This window comes from Astyanax mexicanus, chromosome 18 (genome assembly GCF_023375975.1).
Source record: "Astyanax mexicanus isolate ESR-SI-001 chromosome 18, AstMex3_surface, whole genome shotgun sequence".
In the NCBI taxonomy this organism is placed as follows: domain Eukaryota; kingdom Metazoa; phylum Chordata; class Actinopteri; order Characiformes; family Acestrorhamphidae; genus Astyanax; species Astyanax mexicanus.
Genome location: NC_064425.1, coordinates 39,765,620 through 39,783,051, shown reverse-complemented (window position 1 = coordinate 39,783,051; position 17,432 = coordinate 39,765,620). Strand labels below are relative to the sequence as shown.

General features: G+C 38.6%; 1 protein-coding gene across 2 annotated transcripts in view; it reads left to right on the top strand.

Moving 5' to 3' along the window:
• Positions 1 to 17,432, top strand: part of tpra (translocated promoter region a, nuclear basket protein) — a 47,517-nt gene that overhangs the window by 29,683 nt on the left and 402 nt on the right. The window contains exons 32-50 of one of the 2 annotated variants that reach the window (XM_049466841.1): positions 516 to 674; positions 2,032 to 2,230; positions 3,144 to 3,340; positions 4,427 to 4,500; positions 4,604 to 4,794; positions 6,693 to 6,938; positions 7,947 to 8,092; positions 8,764 to 8,844; positions 9,354 to 9,560; positions 10,971 to 11,090; positions 11,280 to 11,370; positions 12,083 to 12,282; positions 12,449 to 12,520; positions 12,636 to 12,727; positions 13,513 to 13,622; positions 13,719 to 13,817; positions 15,278 to 15,428; positions 15,513 to 15,628; positions 17,053 to 17,151. In XM_049466841.1, coding sequence (XP_049322798.1) covers positions 516 to 674; positions 2,032 to 2,230; positions 3,144 to 3,340; positions 4,427 to 4,500; positions 4,604 to 4,794; positions 6,693 to 6,938; positions 7,947 to 8,092; positions 8,764 to 8,844; positions 9,354 to 9,560; positions 10,971 to 11,090; positions 11,280 to 11,370; positions 12,083 to 12,282; positions 12,449 to 12,520; positions 12,636 to 12,727; positions 13,513 to 13,622; positions 13,719 to 13,817; positions 15,278 to 15,428; positions 15,513 to 15,628; positions 17,053 to 17,151 — 2,650 coding nt within the window. The remainder of the gene's footprint in view (positions 1 to 515; positions 675 to 2,031; positions 2,231 to 3,143; positions 3,341 to 4,426; positions 4,501 to 4,603; positions 4,795 to 6,692; positions 6,939 to 7,946; positions 8,093 to 8,763; positions 8,845 to 9,353; positions 9,561 to 10,970; positions 11,091 to 11,279; positions 11,371 to 12,082; positions 12,283 to 12,448; positions 12,521 to 12,635; positions 12,728 to 13,512; positions 13,623 to 13,718; positions 13,818 to 15,277; positions 15,429 to 15,512; positions 15,629 to 17,052; positions 17,152 to 17,432) is intronic. The other variant, XM_049466842.1, reaches the window with a different exon arrangement.

Here is a 17,432-nt window from a genome sequence, read left to right as displayed (position 1 = left end):
TCACTGTATGATGATTTTTATCAGAGTAAAATAAAAAGTTATTATAGCCCTTTTAAATATATTGGTACCACTTTAAAATAAGACTACCTTTATAAAGGGTTTATTAATGGTTTACAATTAGTTTATTAATGGTTACTAATTAGGTTGTAAATGCCTTAAAAAATCATTAATAATCAGTTATAACACATGCGCAGAAAGGGCAACAATAACCTGTTGTTTACAAAATAGTGAACCCACAGCCATCTATATTGTTGCCCTTTCTATGTATGTGTTATAACTGATTATTAATGATTTTTAAGCCATTTACAACCTAATTATAAACCCTTTATAAAGGTAGTCTTATTTTAAAGTGGTAATATATATATATATATAAATATATTAATGTAGCTTGAAGGGTAATTTTAATGCACACTGATCTGATTTTATTTGTTATCTGGGAAAGTAGGGAATTGTGGCTGATTTTAATAATGTAATGCCTTGAATGGCTTCAATAATAGCATATTGTAAATTCTCAGATGGTTGCTGAAGCTGCAGCTAAGCCTGCGCAGGTGGATGAAGCGCAGCAGGAGGCGCTGCAGGCCTCAGAGAAGGAGATCCAGAACCTGAAGACCTCTCTGACTCAGGCCCAGAGCAAAACCACAGAGCTGGAGGCTCAGGTGGAAAGCCAGCAGAAGGTACTCACCTTACAGTAGAGGTTTACTACACTGGCTGAAATAGGGGTGAAGAGGCTCACAAGCAGATAGTGGTGTTATCCACTGTGCCACACCAACCGCTATAACCTCAGTCCACATGCTTCTCTCACTTCAGATAGTCGTATTTAAAGTCTTCACTTTCCTAACACATTCTACATGTATGACATTTGTTTCAGAAACACACACCTCCTCCATAGTTTCATCTAGCAGTAAAATAAGGCTTTACCACTTTAAAATGAGGCTCCTTTATAAAGGAGTGTATTAATGTTTATATATTAGATAGGAAATACTTAATTTAACCTTTAAGAAGCTGTTACAACATACACATAGAATGGGTAACAATGACCAGCCCTTCACCAAAATGGGTGATACCACATTCATTCATACTGTAAAACCTCTGATCTTTTCCAGTCAGCATTAACATATCTGATTAAATAATATAGTATATAGTCATTTCAGTCGTTTAATATGTTCATATGCACCACATTATGATTACTGTATAGTTAATTAATCTCAGTAGTAAAATAAAGTTTTATGTATATCAAATTCAAAATTTGGCAACCGACAGCTCACTGTTGCCTTTTCTGTTTTTTTTTTTTATTATTGTGTTGTAACTGCTAATTAATGGCTTTTAAAGTATTTATACTCCAATTAATAACATTAATAACATTTGTATAAACCATTTATAAAGGAGCCTTATTTTAAAGTGGTACTTCCTGTGGCCAAGGAGCTTCAATTTGGAGTTTCACACAGAGCCATTGTAAACCTTAACTCCTGAATATGATCTAAGGATCTCTCAGGATCGACTAAATTAGAGAAAAATCTGTATTAGTGTTGTCACCGCTAATTAATATGTGAATGCGTTAACTCGCACAAATGCAGTAAATCTGGATTTTTTTTTTTTTTTTTCACTTTTATTTGTTTATTTATTTTGTTTATTTTTAGCACAAATGAATTATGCTACAGAGTTTGGCCCCAACGTCCTCTCATAGTTCTGGTGTTGTATGTATTTAGCGATATAAATCAGTTATAGTGTATAGATTTATAGTTAATTTTACTTACACACACACACACACACACTGAGCTGCCATGTTCACTGCTGTTGTCTTTCTTTAATTATAAACAATCATAGAATAATGTTGTGATTAATCCAGTTTTGTAAGTGTTTTACTCCACTAATATGATTAAATTTGATCTAATTTCTTTTTATTATTTACATTTAAATATGCACTATTTCTGTAATCAATCGTGATTAATCAGTTGGCACCACCATTCTTTGTATGTAGCCAATCAATCTGTCCATCTCTAAGTGTAGATGTTGTGTGTGGTGTGTGTGCAGGCGGTAACAGAGCGAGAGGCTGAAGTGAAGAGCCTGCAGGAGCAGCTGGCTCAGGTCCAGCCAGAGCTGACCCGTCTCAGAACAGAACTGCAGGAGAAGAGTTCTCAGGAGGAGCAGCTCAGACAACAGATCACTGATAAAGAGGAGAAGACCAAGAAAGCTTTCATGGGAGCCAAACAGAAGATCAACCAGCTCAACAGTAATTACCTTTTAATTCATACTAATACTGTCTGCGTTAAAGTGTTAACGCACGCAATTAATCTGGAATCAGTAGCGTGTTCTTTTTGTTTGCACAATTATTCAGCAAGAAGCTCTTGTGTCCGACTGATGCACAAAGCTCAAACAGTTCACTGTCTCTTGCTTTTCCTCCATGCACAAAACCTACAGCGGTGACTGAGCTGCTACTTAAACTGTTTAGTTTAGACCGGCAAAATTCTAAAAAAAAACACTGATTTCTCAACACTTGTCGGCTAATAACATGGCAATCATGCCTCACAATCATCCGATAGGTTGCACTGAGCAGGAAACTAACAGATAAAAAAAACACAAGAACAGAAGGATTCTGGGAAATTAAGTTAAGAAATCGATAAAAATACACAGGGGAGAGTCCTACACTTTCATTCATTCTTATATATGGCAGTCACAGAATATTTTTGTGATTAATCAGATTAAATGAAATGTTTTAATCGATTAACACCTCAAATTTATACTTATACTTATTCTTTACACTGTCAAACTTTTAAATGTGAATTAAAAAATAGAAATGCTCCAAAAACACTTGAATTAAAATCATTTTACAATGTAAAAGTTAACTTTGTAAAAGTGTTTTTTTTTTTTTTGGAGAGAATTTTTGTACCACAGCTTAAGTAATGTGGTAAATGCATACTATGCGACCCTTTGTTAGTTTTTTTTTTTAAGGCTGGGAGAAAATGTGCTGCTGTTCCTCCAATTCCTCTCCCTAGCCAAGCGTGATTGTTTTCAGCACAGCAAACCGGCAAACATAAAATATGAACACTGAGATACTCTTGGAACAGACTAGTTTTGTGAGTTTTATCTCTAGTAAACGTGACTATTGATCTAGTGATCTAACCTTAATTGTACATAATCTGCAGGTGCGAAGGAGCAGCTGGCTAAAGAGAACGAGGAGCTGAAGCAGCAGCGTGAGGAGCTGGAGGTGAGGATGAGTGCGCTGAAGTCTCAGTATGAAGGGCGACTGAGCCGACAGGAGCGGGAGCTGAGGGATCTGAGGGAGCAGCAGGAGAGACACGGAGAGCAGAGAGACGAGCCTGTGGAGCAGGGCACCAGCAAGGTACCAGAGAGATTTAGAAATGTATACTGCAGACAATAACTACATTTACCTACATTTAAGGTTAAAGCTTCAGAACATATTATTGTTGTTGGGTGAGGCAGGTTATTCTTGTAGATACGTATATTTTACAAAATGCAAATTTTTACAGTTAGATTGTAGGTGTGTGACAAAATCTTGTGCCACGAGATCTTGTGAGATTAAAAAGACACTATTTCTCGTCAGGTGTTTAATGTGTCTTGTGACACTTGAGCACAGGTAACAAAAACAAATGTTTGATCATTTTGTACACACACACACACACACACTCTCTCTCTCACTCTCTCTCTCTCTCTCTCACTCTCTCTCTCTTTCTCTCTCTGACAATAGTTCTAAGGTGTAAAGAGATTCATGTGAGATCATACAGGAGAGTTTTTGAGTTTATAGTAAAACCAGCTGCAGTACTTGCATACTGTAATGTACAAAATATTAAAAGATTCATCTGCAGTTTTGTGATTTTTCAGTCAAAAAATGTTTTCAGTCAAATATTTCAACTTTAAAATAAAAAAAAATATATTGTTAATATCTCGTTCTCATGTACCCAATATCGTTTCTCGTCTCGTGACCTGAATGTGTCATCACACCTTTGCTAGATTGATACAAAAATAAATACATAACTGTTAAAAATAAAAAGTTATAGAGTTTTAAGTGTAGTGAGATACACATATTTAAGTACAATATATAAGCATTAGCTAAAGACACTGCTTTTCTGGGGTGAATGAATAAAATGACAGAGATTTAAAATCTAGGAAATAATCATAATATCTGCCTTTTGCAGCTAATTTTTCTAAGTAAATATTTGCCTATACCTATGATTATGTAGTCATAGTAAACGGTTGTCGTCGTTGGTGCCGTTACTTGAGCCCAACACTATGCCATAGAGGGTTAAAATAATTTTACTTAATAATGGTGTTGTGTGCATCTTGTTATTGTGAAAGTGGTCATAATTTAGTGTCTGCGTAATTTTATAAAATTAAAGTTCCTGTACCTGCAGATACCCTGTATATTAATATTTCCTCCATTTTCTATTCGAAACCTGTTCTGTTTCAGAATCAGGAGCAGCAGAGACCCTCTGAAAGCAGGCAGATCACCCTGAAGCCCACCCCTGCTACTGACAGAGGAAGGTAAAACTCACACTCTCGAGATCACAGTGAGCTGTACAGTTATAGTACAGTTATGTTTGAGCTTCATGAACAGAACTAACTTTACTATCTGTTCTCTATTCAGTGCCAGTTCTACTGAGCCTCCTACAGCCAATATCAAGCCCACTCCTGTAACCGGAGCTGCCAGCAAGCAACCACCCAGCAGCAAGTCCACCCCCAGAGCCAGCATCCGCCCAATGATCACTCCAGCTACTGTTACTACACCCACGCCCACTGCCACGGTCATGCCCACTGCACAGGCGGAAACACAGGAAGGTGAGGGGGGTGTGGAACTTGTTGGGATGGGGTGCTTTTTTTTTTTTTTAGTTACAAAATATACAAATGTAAAGGAAAAGTGTGTTTTATTCCAGGTCCAGTTTAATGCACAGTTAGCATTAGCCTTAGTGTTGGTTGCTGGTTTAAAACACAAGTATTTTTAGATATTATGGGATGTTTATGCTCCACTGTACATAAAAATTGGTACACTGCAGATTCTGTGCTGTTACCTTCTGAGAACTCTTCTCACTGATGTGGACCAGGAATAACATCTGTTAATTATAACTATTGGACAACAGAGGACACACTGAACACAGCTGGTGCAACACATAATCTGACCTCGGTCAGTCTCAAAATAGCAAATAAACATTTCATTTAAAATGTGCCTTAGTTTGGACTCTTTGGATCCAGTCAGAACTTCAGCTTTGGCTAGGGGTGGGCGATTTGGCTCTAAAATAATATCACGATATTTCAGGATATTTTTGCGATAACGATATACTTGCCGATATAGGAAAAAAGAAAAATAATTTACTAATTTCAGGAATATAGTATAAGAGTATAACAGCATAATCATAATGTGGCAAAATCAATAATATAGCATTAAATAATAGAATGCAGCAAATAATATTGCAGAATATTTAGTGCATGCATATAAACTGCAAACTAAAACAATTATACCATAAATACACCTAAAGCTTCACAGTAAATAACAGACTACTTTTAAGACAGAACAGCCCTATTATCACGATATGGATTTTTAATATCACGATATTTCTGTGTCACGATATATTGTATACGATATAATATTGCCCACCCCTATTGGCTAGTATATGAGCTACAAGTGTAAGAAAACAAAATCCTTTTTCTCTGCAGTAAAATAAGTCATTTTCATTCTGAAAACCTTGAGGGCTTGGAGAAACTTCCCTACAGGACACTTGGAGAAGCTGCCTGTTTAGTTTTATGTCTATTTTTAAACATGCAGAATTTGGGTTGATTACAGTTACTGATATATAATTATAAAAACTGGACAACCATAACGAAACAAAAGGTTTGGAGGACTTAAAATGTTCTTATCAAACAGAAAACCTATTATGTAATGCGCAAATAGAAATCCTCAAGATTAGGGTGTTTTAATATTAATTAGGAAATGGGCAGAAATGCTGGCCAAGATAATGGAATTAAATAATTGCCAGAAAATAAAAAATCTTTACAACTGGGGTATTTATTTGGCCTTTTAAATGATAATATATACAAACACATATATGACTCCTTATACTCTTGAGTTGCATTTATAAACTGTACTTTAGCAACATTGTAAACTGGTTGACAGGCATCAAAACTACCCTGAGTAAAAAATAAATAAATGAATAAAATTAATAATAAAAAACTATAGTCTTTCATTCCCTAACAACACTACTTAATTGCACATTTATTTATTAATAAATGCAAGTCTCTGGAACTCTCCCATAGATACCATTTTTGCTTAGTCTCTTTATTATTGAATCACAAACACTGGTCTTAACTGAGGCAGGTATCTCAGGTTCTTTAGCTGATGATCTGTGTTTTTTTTTACCTCCTGGATGAGTTGTCCATGCCCTTTACTTTAACATTTTCAAGGCCAGGTTGGTTTGAATTGCTTTTTTCTTCTAATAAATGTAATCATTATTAAAAAAAACAGATTTTTGTATTTACTCAGGTTATCTTTGTTTGATTTATAAAGTGTGGTTGATAAATTGAAAAATGTAAGTATGACAAAAAAGCAAAAGAGGCAAATATTTTTTCACAGCACTGTATATACGTATTGAATTATGATTTTTTTTGGTGGTCACACTGATTTTGCAGAGGTTTTAAGGTTAACAGTAAGTTATTCTTCATCCTCCTCCTCCTTCTCTCTGCAGCTCTGCAGCCGAGTGAAGCTCTTGTGGAGCATGTGACGGTGTTTGGCAGCGGCTCGGTGCGCTCCACCAGCCCGAACGTTCAGAGCACTCAGTCCATCCTCACCGTGCAGCAGAGCCAGGCCACCGCCTTCGTCCAGCCCACTCAGCAGCAGGCCAGCCAGGAGCCCTCCGCACCCACCATGATGGAGGCGGTGCACAGCTCTCAGATGGAGAGACCCTCCACCTCCACCGCTGTCTTCGGCACAGGTGTGTTCATAAATAAGCTTCATCATCCTGTTTATCACCACAACACAGAGTTACAGCTAATTAGATGCACCTAAACCTAATTACATGTATTGGCCACTTTGTTGGAAACGCGTAATGTAAACTGTTGCCAATCAACCTACTTCTGCGTTTATTGTTGGAAGGGACAACTCTAGGACTCTATAAGCTACTGAACCATTCTCTCTCTCTTATGTCACCCTCTTTCTTTCTCCTTTTTTTTCTTTCTTTCTCTTTTTTCTGTCTCTCTCTTTCTCTCACTCCTTCCGTCTCTCTCTCCCCCTGTTGCTCTCTCTCTCTCTTTCTCTCCCTCTCTTTCTTTGTCTGTCACACTCTCTCTGACTCTCTTCCCTCTCTCTCTCCGTTTTGCTCTCTTTCTCCCTCTCTTTCTCTGCCTCTCTCTTTTTCTCTCTCTTTCTGTCTCTCTCTCTCTCTCTTTCTGTCTTTTTCTGTTTCTCTCTCTCTGTTTTGCTCTCTTTCTCCCTCTCTCTCCCTCTCTTTCTCTGTCTCCCTCTCTTTCTCTGTCTCCCTCTCTTTCTCTGTCTCCCTCTCTTTCTCTGTCTCCCTCTCTTTCTCTGTCTCTCTCTCTTTCTCTGTCTCTCTTTTTCCACTCTCTTTTTGTCTCTCTCTCGGTCTCTTTTTGTCTCTCTCTCTCTCTCTCTTTGTCTCTCTCTCTCTCTCTCTCTTTCTCTCTCTCTCTCTCTCTCTCTTTTGGTCTCTCTCTCTGTTTCTCTCTGTCTCTCTCAAACTAGTTACACTATCATTTATTTCCTCCATTAATTGGTTATACTCAGTAACTCAGGGCAGTTTTTAAGCTTTTTAAATTAGAATCTTTTAATGTGATGAATTGCAGAATATTGTTGTAAATTAATTTGGCCATTAAACCACAGTTTTTTTTATAATAAAAAAACACTTTAATAAAACAGCAGTTTTGGGAAGAAGAAAAGGTAATTAATTTGATTAATCCAATAAAAATGTTCTGTGTGTTTTTAGTGTCTGCGAGTACAAGTTCGTCTCTGCAGAAGCGCATTAGAGAGGAGGAGCTGGAGAGCTCCAGTGATGTGACGGACAGCACACAGGAGGATCTGACCGAGCCAGTGCCCAAGAAGATCCGGTTCGTCCAGAGAACTGTGCTGGAGGTGAGGGTTTTGTAAATACAGTGTGATCGTTATGTGAAACAGAAACAGTGTGCTAATTGGTTGTTAGTGTGGTCACCATTATGGAGTATTGATTTGGATAACAAATATAATTTGATTTTTGGGAATTTTGGGGTCACTGTTGTACCATATGCACACATTCTATATGCATACAGTACACGCTGACATGCCAAATGTCATGAGACAGGACACTTTGAATGGTAATGCCTTCTATGACGTGTTGTCACCTATATTATCAGCCTTGTCATTTATAACATGGTGTTGAGCACCACTGACCTAACAATTTATTGCCCTAATGCTGTTTATTATTAATATATATTTTTGTCTGTCATTTCCACTCTGGGCTGAATATCTTCTATTGCGCTATTTTTAATTTGCAAGCGCTGCACCGTTCCTCTCTCCAGAACTGTGTAAAGCTGCATCACCAGAGTCATATAAGAGTTAAATCCTGTAATAGTGCTTTACAGTCTCAGTACACATGCTTCTCTCACTTACCGTGACATATGTCTTTATATATCTTTCAGCTTGTCCAGAAATGCATGTGATTAATAGCGTGATTTACACTTCCCCACTGTAGGGGAGAGCAGAAATGGCTGATTCTTTTGTATTGTGTTGATTTAGTCAGACCCTAAGATTTTGATCCTCTTTTGCAGGAGGATGTTGTTGCTGAGGAGAGTAATGATGCAGAAGCTGAAGCTCCTGGAGATGTCCTGGAAGTACCAGATAATAGCGAGGTTTGTGATGGTATACAAGTCTATACATCACTGTCATGACTTTTGCAATATCCAGTACAGAGTTGTGGAATATGTGGGTGGGGTCTCCCAGTGTCAGTTCACATGGACAATTCTGCTCTGTCCACTGTGGGTGGTAATATTTCCTTTTGATGATGCATTTATGGTGCACATGCAACACAGTGGATGGAGTAATATTAAATACCCCCACTTTTAACTTCAGATATGCAATTTCCCATAATTCACCTGGTCTTACCATGAACACACTGGCCAAGGTTTGACATCACTCACAAGCTAACACCTCACAACTTATACAGGTGTGGACTTTGTCAAGCCAAACAGTCCACTGTAGTAACACTTCATGACCAATTTACTTACTTCTGTCCCATGACTTTTGGCATGGAAGTGTTTCTGATTATTACAAAGTGCTGTACTGATTTCATTGTACTCATTTCATGTGTCTTTGTGTCTGTCTATGTCTGTCTGTCTTTGTGTTTGTCTGTCTGTTACAGGAGGCCTTCCCTGTAGTGGGTGAAGTTCTGGAGGAGCCTCTCTCTCAGTCGGTTCCTGTGGATCAGGTGAGCGAGTCCCAGCAGCCCTCTGAGTCTCAACTCAGCACACAAGACTCATCGGATGAACGCAGACAAGACATCGTCATCATCGAACTTGACACTGACAGTGAAGAAGATGAGGAGGAGGCTGAAGAGGAGGCTGGACAGGTCTGAAATCCCATTCTAAAACCATAACACATAGTGTTAATTACTATGTCCATCCACACTTTGCAGGCTTTCCACACGGTTTAGGAGTGCGTTTATGGAATTTCTGACCATTTCTCCAGAAGCAGATTTTTTCTACGGTCAGAAACTGATGTTGCAGGGGTTGATGTTGGCTCCATACTTCATTCTTATTAATCCCAAAGGTGTTCTGTCAGGCTGAGGTCAGGACTCTGTGCAGGCCTGTCAAATTCTTTCACACTCAAAACTCAAAGCTCATCCATGTCTTTATGGATCTTGCTTTGTACACTTCTAAAATCTGTCGTTCTAGAGAGCACATCTCCATTGCTTTGAGCTCTTGAGCTTCTCTGAAGCCACATTAAGTTTGGAGGTTTGTAGTAATGGACTCTGTGAAAAGGTGGTGACCTTTTACCTCATCATTCGCTGACCTTGCTCTTTTATTTCACCTTGTCTACCACTTTCTGTCTTTTGTTCCTAATCATTTTCTCTTTGTTAAAATACTGTGTTATAATTGTTATGACAGTTGACTGTGGAATATTTAATACTGCAAAAATAACAGAACCACGCTGGAATTCACTGAGCTCCTGAGAGTGACCCATTCTTTCATTGATGTTTTTTAGAGGCAGTCTGCATGCCTAAATTTATTTTAATATAGATCTTCTTTTTAGCTTTTAATTACATAGCATTTCATATTATATTACACATAAATTAACATTATTACTGTGTATTTTTATTTATTTTTTAATTTTTTTACATATTAATACACTAATACATATTGGTGTGTATTGTTTGTATTGTGTTCTGATTGGCCAAGTTCCACTGCTGTATGAATAGTTCCTGTGGTCTCAGGATTGTCAGTGACCAGTAGTAGTAGTAGTAGTACTGAAGTTCATTTATTTAACCCCTCTTTTCACAGTGGCCATAAAATGCTGTTTTTGCCTGTTTTGAACCTCATGTGAAAAGATACCTAGGCCCCACAAATGGAACAATTTGGTTTTCAATATTTTATTTTATCCCAAATTTTAGCTATGCCTATTATCCCACCCATTCAGCTGCACTCCCCCTAATCACTAGTGATGCCCCAACACAAGGAGACTGAAGACTAGCACATGCATTAGCGAGTAGCATCACAGCGCACTCGGAGGAAAGCGCAGCGGTTCTGATACATCAGCTCACAGATGCCTTGTACTGATTGACATCACCCTAGGAGTGATGTGGGGAGCAAGGCCAACTGTGCTCTCTCTCGGCCTCCGGCTGCTGATGGTAAACAGCATGACCTTTTGATAGTGGCAGTGCTTAAAAAATTGAGTCATGAAAAGAAAAAAAAATCTGGGGCTAATTTTCAGGTCTTCTTTTATTTATATCTTCCTCTTTATCCACTTCCTCTTTGTTCAGTATGGTGAGGAAGAGGATGAGGATGATGAAGATGGGGATGGAGCGATGGCAGAGGAAGGAGAGGAGAGTAATGAGGGCAGTGCAGATGTCAATGAGCCGTTTGAGGGAGATGACACAGAGGTACAGAACTTTTTGTATATATATATATTTTGCTGTTCATATAAAAGCTACAGGTTTTAGTCTCATATAGTATGCTTTATATTTTGAATTAATTTATGGTAATTTGTTGTCATTTTTCTGTTCTTTTAACAGTGTTCTAGCTGTAATACTTAACTTTTATCTCTTCTTTTTGGTTGTGCTGTATTGCAGGCAGCTGAGGCCACTGACCCAGGCACTGAAAACGAGGAGAGTCAGGGAGCGTCAGACTCCATCCAGAAACAGGCTGATTCTCAGAGCAGTGGTAAATTTCATAAAGACATTTATAGTGTGTTTATATGCACTAAATCTGATTATACTCAGATTACTACAGTTGTTGATTAACTAAGTACACATACTTGGTTATCTTACTTAAGTAAAAATCTTGATTATTTTTACTTTACTGGAGTAATTATTTATCACATGACTTTTTACTTCTACTCCTTACATTTAAAAATTGTCCTATTTTATTTCAGCTTGTTTTCATCGTTCAGTAAAACCCCTATCCAGATAAATCTCTCCATCCAGATAGAGTGAATCTGATTGTGATTGGATGTAGAGAAGTATAAACATATACCATTCCGACTCCCTAATGGTTTATACTGTGATTCATCACACCAGCACACCCCCCCCAAACACACACACTCCAGCAAAAACATAGCAGACGTATGTAGCCTAGAATAAAAGATGATCTGTGCAGAGACTCAAGAGAACTCCAGACTCCAACTAAGCTTCTTTAATATATTTAATTATTTAAATAAATGGCTTTTCCAAACCTGTATACAATCATAGTTGTGACAGAAAACAATGTGAAATCTAGTTTAGGCCATATCACCACTTTGTCTCTGTCTTTTGTAAATATGTAAAAAGTCTCTTCTACAAGATCTCATGTTTTATCAGTTTTCTTCATTTTACATATTATAAAGACTTTTTTATATAATGTTATTTATTTATTTGTTTGTTTTTTAATATTGTAGGTGAAGCTGCTGTAAGCACCATGGAGCCGTGTCCTGCCACTGAGCCTGTCCGGGAGCTGCAGGTGACCCCCAGCACATCCAGTACTACGACAGCAAGCCTCGGCCCACGCCTGCCACAGTCCCCCCGCAGACTGCACCACACCCCCCCACCCCGCCTCAACATACACCCCATCCCTGAGCTCGGACCTCCGCTCATACAGGTACCCTCAGTCTGTTATTTCAGTTAAAGCAGTTGTTTCATTCATTATTTTATTTTACTACAGAAATAAAGCAAATCTGTTTCATTTTTTTTGCCCCTTTTCTGACATTGTTACAGCTTATGTAGTCATTACTACTTAACTACTATTACTTTTGTGTTTCTCACAGAGGCAGACAGGCCAGGCCAGACGATCGTCTATGAGCCGAGCACCACAACTCACACCTGGAATCGGGAGCATGGTAAAATATACTGGCTTACTCTTACTTTATTTTTTGCATTTAAGAGAAATCTCAAAGTTCAGGAGTTTTCCCTTCATTTCTTTTTACTCGTGTTTTTTCTTTTTTCTTTTTGCAGCAACACTTTTTTGATGATGATGACAGGATGGTTCCCAGCACCCCGACTCTAGTAGTACCACACCGCACCGACGGCTTTGCTGAGGCAATTCAGTAAGTAGAAGTGTCTGTCTGCTCTCTGTTAATTTTGTGTTTAAAAAAAACGTTTTTTTTTTCTCATAATAGCTGAAATGTGTTACTCTTAGGTAATGAAACATACCAGTCCTGCTTAAAATTTCTATAAACATTTCCTAACCTAAAAAAAATTCCGCCTCTGCAGCGCCCTCTCAGTTTCAACTGTGCTATAGGCGTGAATGATGTTTCACTCACAATATGCAAATCAGTCGATCAATAATACCACCCCCGGTGAAGCCCAACCATCTGCATCTCACCACTATAAGAGGCATAATGGTGAGCTTAGCCAATCAGCTCTTTCTGCTGCCCCACCCCTAAACCCATACATCACCCAGTACCCCTCCTTTTATTTTTTTTAAAGCATTTTTTAAATTTGATCTGAGGGAGGAGTCAGCGAAAATCAGGGGTTTTAGTGCCCCTTTAAAGCCCTTTTATACAGCGTCTGATTGACTAGGTCTGCCTTACAACAGAGCGATCTATATTCTGATTGGCTCAACGAGAGCACATTATAATATACAGTGGTTGGAATGGCAAGCGTGAGAAATACCATGTGTGGCGTGTAAGCGTGTGAACTCGCTGAGGTGCGTGTGTCACACGCTCAAAGCGTGAGACTTGAGAACACTGGGGGTAACACACTTCAAGTCTTTTGCTGAGATGAGCTGTTAGCTAGCATTGAGCCGATAGCTGCATTCCTGTGTTCTGTGGTCAATAATTTAAGCATCTTGTGAACTATAACCACAATCTACATATCATACCTCTCTCAGTTCTCCTCAGGTTGCTGGTGTCCCCAGGTTTCGTTTCGGCCCCCCTGAGGACATGATTCCCCCGACCAGCTCCTCTCACTCTGACCTGGGTCAGCTGGCTTCTCAGGGTGGTGAGTTTGCTGCACTGCTAAAGCTTAGACATTGAATTTATAGTGATCTAATCATTGTCTACATAACATCTGTGTGTGTGTGTGTGTGTGAATCAGGCTTGGGCATGTACGAGAGTCCGCTGTTCCTGGCTGCTCATGATGAAGAGTCTGGAGGCAGGAGTGTTCCCACTACCCCTCTGCAGGTGGCAGCACCAGGTAAGCAGCACTCACCTGTGCATCACATGATTAATCTGGAAGTGGCCCTCTGTTCATTATTCTCTAATTGGTAACACACAGAACCTCAGATAATGCTTGGAGGATATGATCTTGCTTGTGTAGCTAGGAATAGGGTTGCCAGGTCCAGCAAAACTATTCACCTCAAAATGTGTTTAAATCCACCCTTCAAAATCTTAAAATACCCCAAAACCTGTGTACTTAAAACCTATTTTTAATTGTTTCTAGTTGATTCTATTTTAAAGCATTTTTGTTTTTAGGGCATTATTATTATTATATTACCATATATTTCAGGCTATAAAGAACTCCTTTAATTTTTCCAGAAAATCGTCAGAGTGTCTTATAATCCGGCGCCCCTTATGTGTAATTCTACCAGTTGTAAGAACCAGTAAAGCCACTCTGCAGCATCGTACAGGAGTTTTAGTGAAGTTTTAGTGAAGTTTCTCCTGGAGCAGTGTCTGCCTGTAGCCTGCTGCTAACCCTGGCAAGCACTGCTGGAGCAGTACTAGCATTGGCCGCAAACCACAGTGCTTTTTCTCTGTTGCCTTTTAGTGGTTTACCGTGTTAAAACAAGCTATGTTGGAAGAACCGCTAGCTAATATCACCCTGGCTTACCAGAACACTCAGGGTTCCTCAATGTAGCGCTATCGGCCGGCATTTACTAATGCTAATGCTGCTGCACCCAGCCTTACTGTAAGTAAATGTAAGCGTTTTATTCACACAAATAAACCGTTTTTTATGAGAAATGTGTGTAGATTAACATCCAGCTCTCGTTTGACATTAAAATATATGTGTTTTTAAGAATTACTAGTTTCTTGCTAGTGTTGCTTAATGTGCCTTATAATCAGGTGCACCTTATGTATGAAAATAGACCAGAAAATAGAGGTTTATTGATAATGCACCTTATAATCCGCTGTGCCTTTATAGTGCGAAAAATATGGTAGTATTAAAGAGGGACTTCTGCTTTTCTAGTTAATTAACATTTTTTCAATTTTTCTTATGCATGTTTTCAGCGAGAAATAAATACACATACAAAACTGTTCTGCTGTTATGCTTTTTAGTTCTAAACAGGTGGACCTTAACTTGGAAGAGATTAAGAAACCCTGATCTAAACCCCGAGTCTTAGGGAGTGTAGAGTGCCAATGTTTCAATAAAAATGTGATATTTGACCCCATGCACCAATATGATTCAATTGAAATAATGATATACTGTGATATACTATAATTGTGTTCTGTTTAGTCCTTCTAACTGAAGAATAGTGCTTAACATATCATTTCTGTTCACTAATATTGGGGAAATGGTCTTCTAATCACTTTTATCTAATTAGAAGCATAAGGAACATTGTTAGAATTCAGAAATGAGCAATTACTGTCCCCAAATCACTACATAAGTGCATATTTATAATTTTAACCTGTTTTCTTTGTTTGTTTGTTTTTTTAAAGTGACCGTATTCACAGAGACGCAGCCCTCTGAGCCGGCCTCTCAGTCCGTCCCCATGGTCAGCACCTCCACTGCAGGCCTGACTGTGCCGGGGGAGGCTGTTCCTGGAGACGATGGTGATGATGTTTTTATGCCGGAAGCAGAAAGTGAAGGGTGAGTGCAGGACCAGCCATTAGAGGGTCGCTTTGAAAAACGCTTAGGGCTCTTTAGTTGTAACCGTGTTTCTTGTTTTGGAAGCAGGACCAGTGGAGAGGCATCACTAGAGAGCCATTCTGAAATGGACTCGGCTCAGCCTTCTGACGACGCCACCCTGCCCTCTACCAGCCAAGAACCAACTTCCAGCTCTGCTCCTGGTACACAACTTACATAACTTTTGATCTTTACAGTAAGAATTACATAACCCTTTTTTTTTTTTTTAACGTTTGTAGCACTTTGCATTAGGCCATTAGCACTCAGTATTAACCTATTAGCACTTAATATTACCATTACCACTCAGTACTAGCCTATTACAACTCAGTATAGCACATTATTTTTAATAAGAGCCAATTAGCACTCTGTATTAGTACATTTACTACTATTATATTACCCCACTACCCCACTATAACTCAATATAAGCCCATTGCCACTTAATTTTAGTCCATTACCACTTAATTTTAGATCGTTAGCATGTTATATTAGCCCATTACCACTCAGTATTTGCCCATGAGCGCTTTCTATTGGCACACTGACACTATATTAGCTCATTACTACTCAATATTAGCTCACTAGCAATCACCTGCTTTCACAGGTTTAGAGTTATAGAGTAGGATCCATGGTTCAATGGTACACTAAATGGACAAAAGTATTGCGACACCTGCTTATTTAGTGTTTCTCCTGAAATCAGGGGTAATAGACCAGGCTTATACTGCTTTTTTGGAGTGACTGTCAGCTAAAAAAAAAAGTGTGATAAAGCAGACAAACCAAGTCTCCCTGAAGCTGCGGGAGTCTCCCGCATTTGGGTAGTGGCTCCCTGATGCCCGCGAGTCACATATAATCTCCCGGAATTCAGAACGAGTGCCCCAAACGTGCACACAGGCCACAGACTTTTTTTTTTCTAATCGCGTGTGGGAAGGAGAGAGAGAAAACAGAGAGGGTTCTGATTGGCCTGTCCACTGCAAAGAGTCTGTGAGACAGCCAATCAGTTTTTAGTGTGGGTGGGCAGTGTTTTTCCCCCTCCCGAACGGGATTTGTTGAGAGAAAGCAGATCATGGCGGAGGCAATATTAATAATTATTGTAATATGATGTGAAATGTTTTTGATGTTGTGCAATTTTTTGTGATATTGTAACTGTCGAGTTTTGTCAAATAAAGGCTTTTTTCCAAAAAAAAAAAAAAGGAAAGCAGAGGCAGGGCCTTCCAAAAAGATAAAACTAATTTCACCTCTGAATACTATAAATTTAATTTAAAAAAGTAATATTAATTAATATAAAAGTAAAGTTTCGTTATCCTTTGGTGTGTGTGCATTTTTTTTTTTTTTTTTTTTTTGGTGGGGGGTGGTAGGGTAACCTCCCTGAAATCAACTTTTGCAGCTTGGGATGTCTGGATAAAGAGTGGATGCAGCTATTAGTTTTGTTTAAATGTATTAGACGTCAATAAACCAAGCAGCTCAAATACTTTTTTTTCTGAATTTTGATCCTTAAGCAGTCTAAAAAAAGTGAACAGTGAACAGAGCTTAAACTGACATTATTTTTCCATTTATATACTTCTATAACATTTTCTCTGATTTTTTAAATCTCCAGACACAAGCAGCAGCAGCAGTAGCACTCAGCAGCCCAGACCCACAGAGAGGGTCCCAACCCAGCCACAGCTTCCCCGCCGAGGACCATTCTTCAGGGGAGGTGCTGTATATAATATCATATTTTTCCATATTGTTAACCCTTACGACAAAAGAGCCCAAATCATTTAATGCAAAAACCACTCAAGAGGCTTTAATATGTGGTGAGTTTAGTTTTAATAGAGCAAAGAAGAGTAGAGAATGCAGGGGAATGTACAGTTTTAAAACTGAAGTGCAGCATGGATTAGCAGCAGGGTATAAAACAGGGTCACTTATTCAGATATACATGTTAGATGTACATTAGCCTGGTAATTAATTATAACTTTTGAGGAAGACACATGCGTT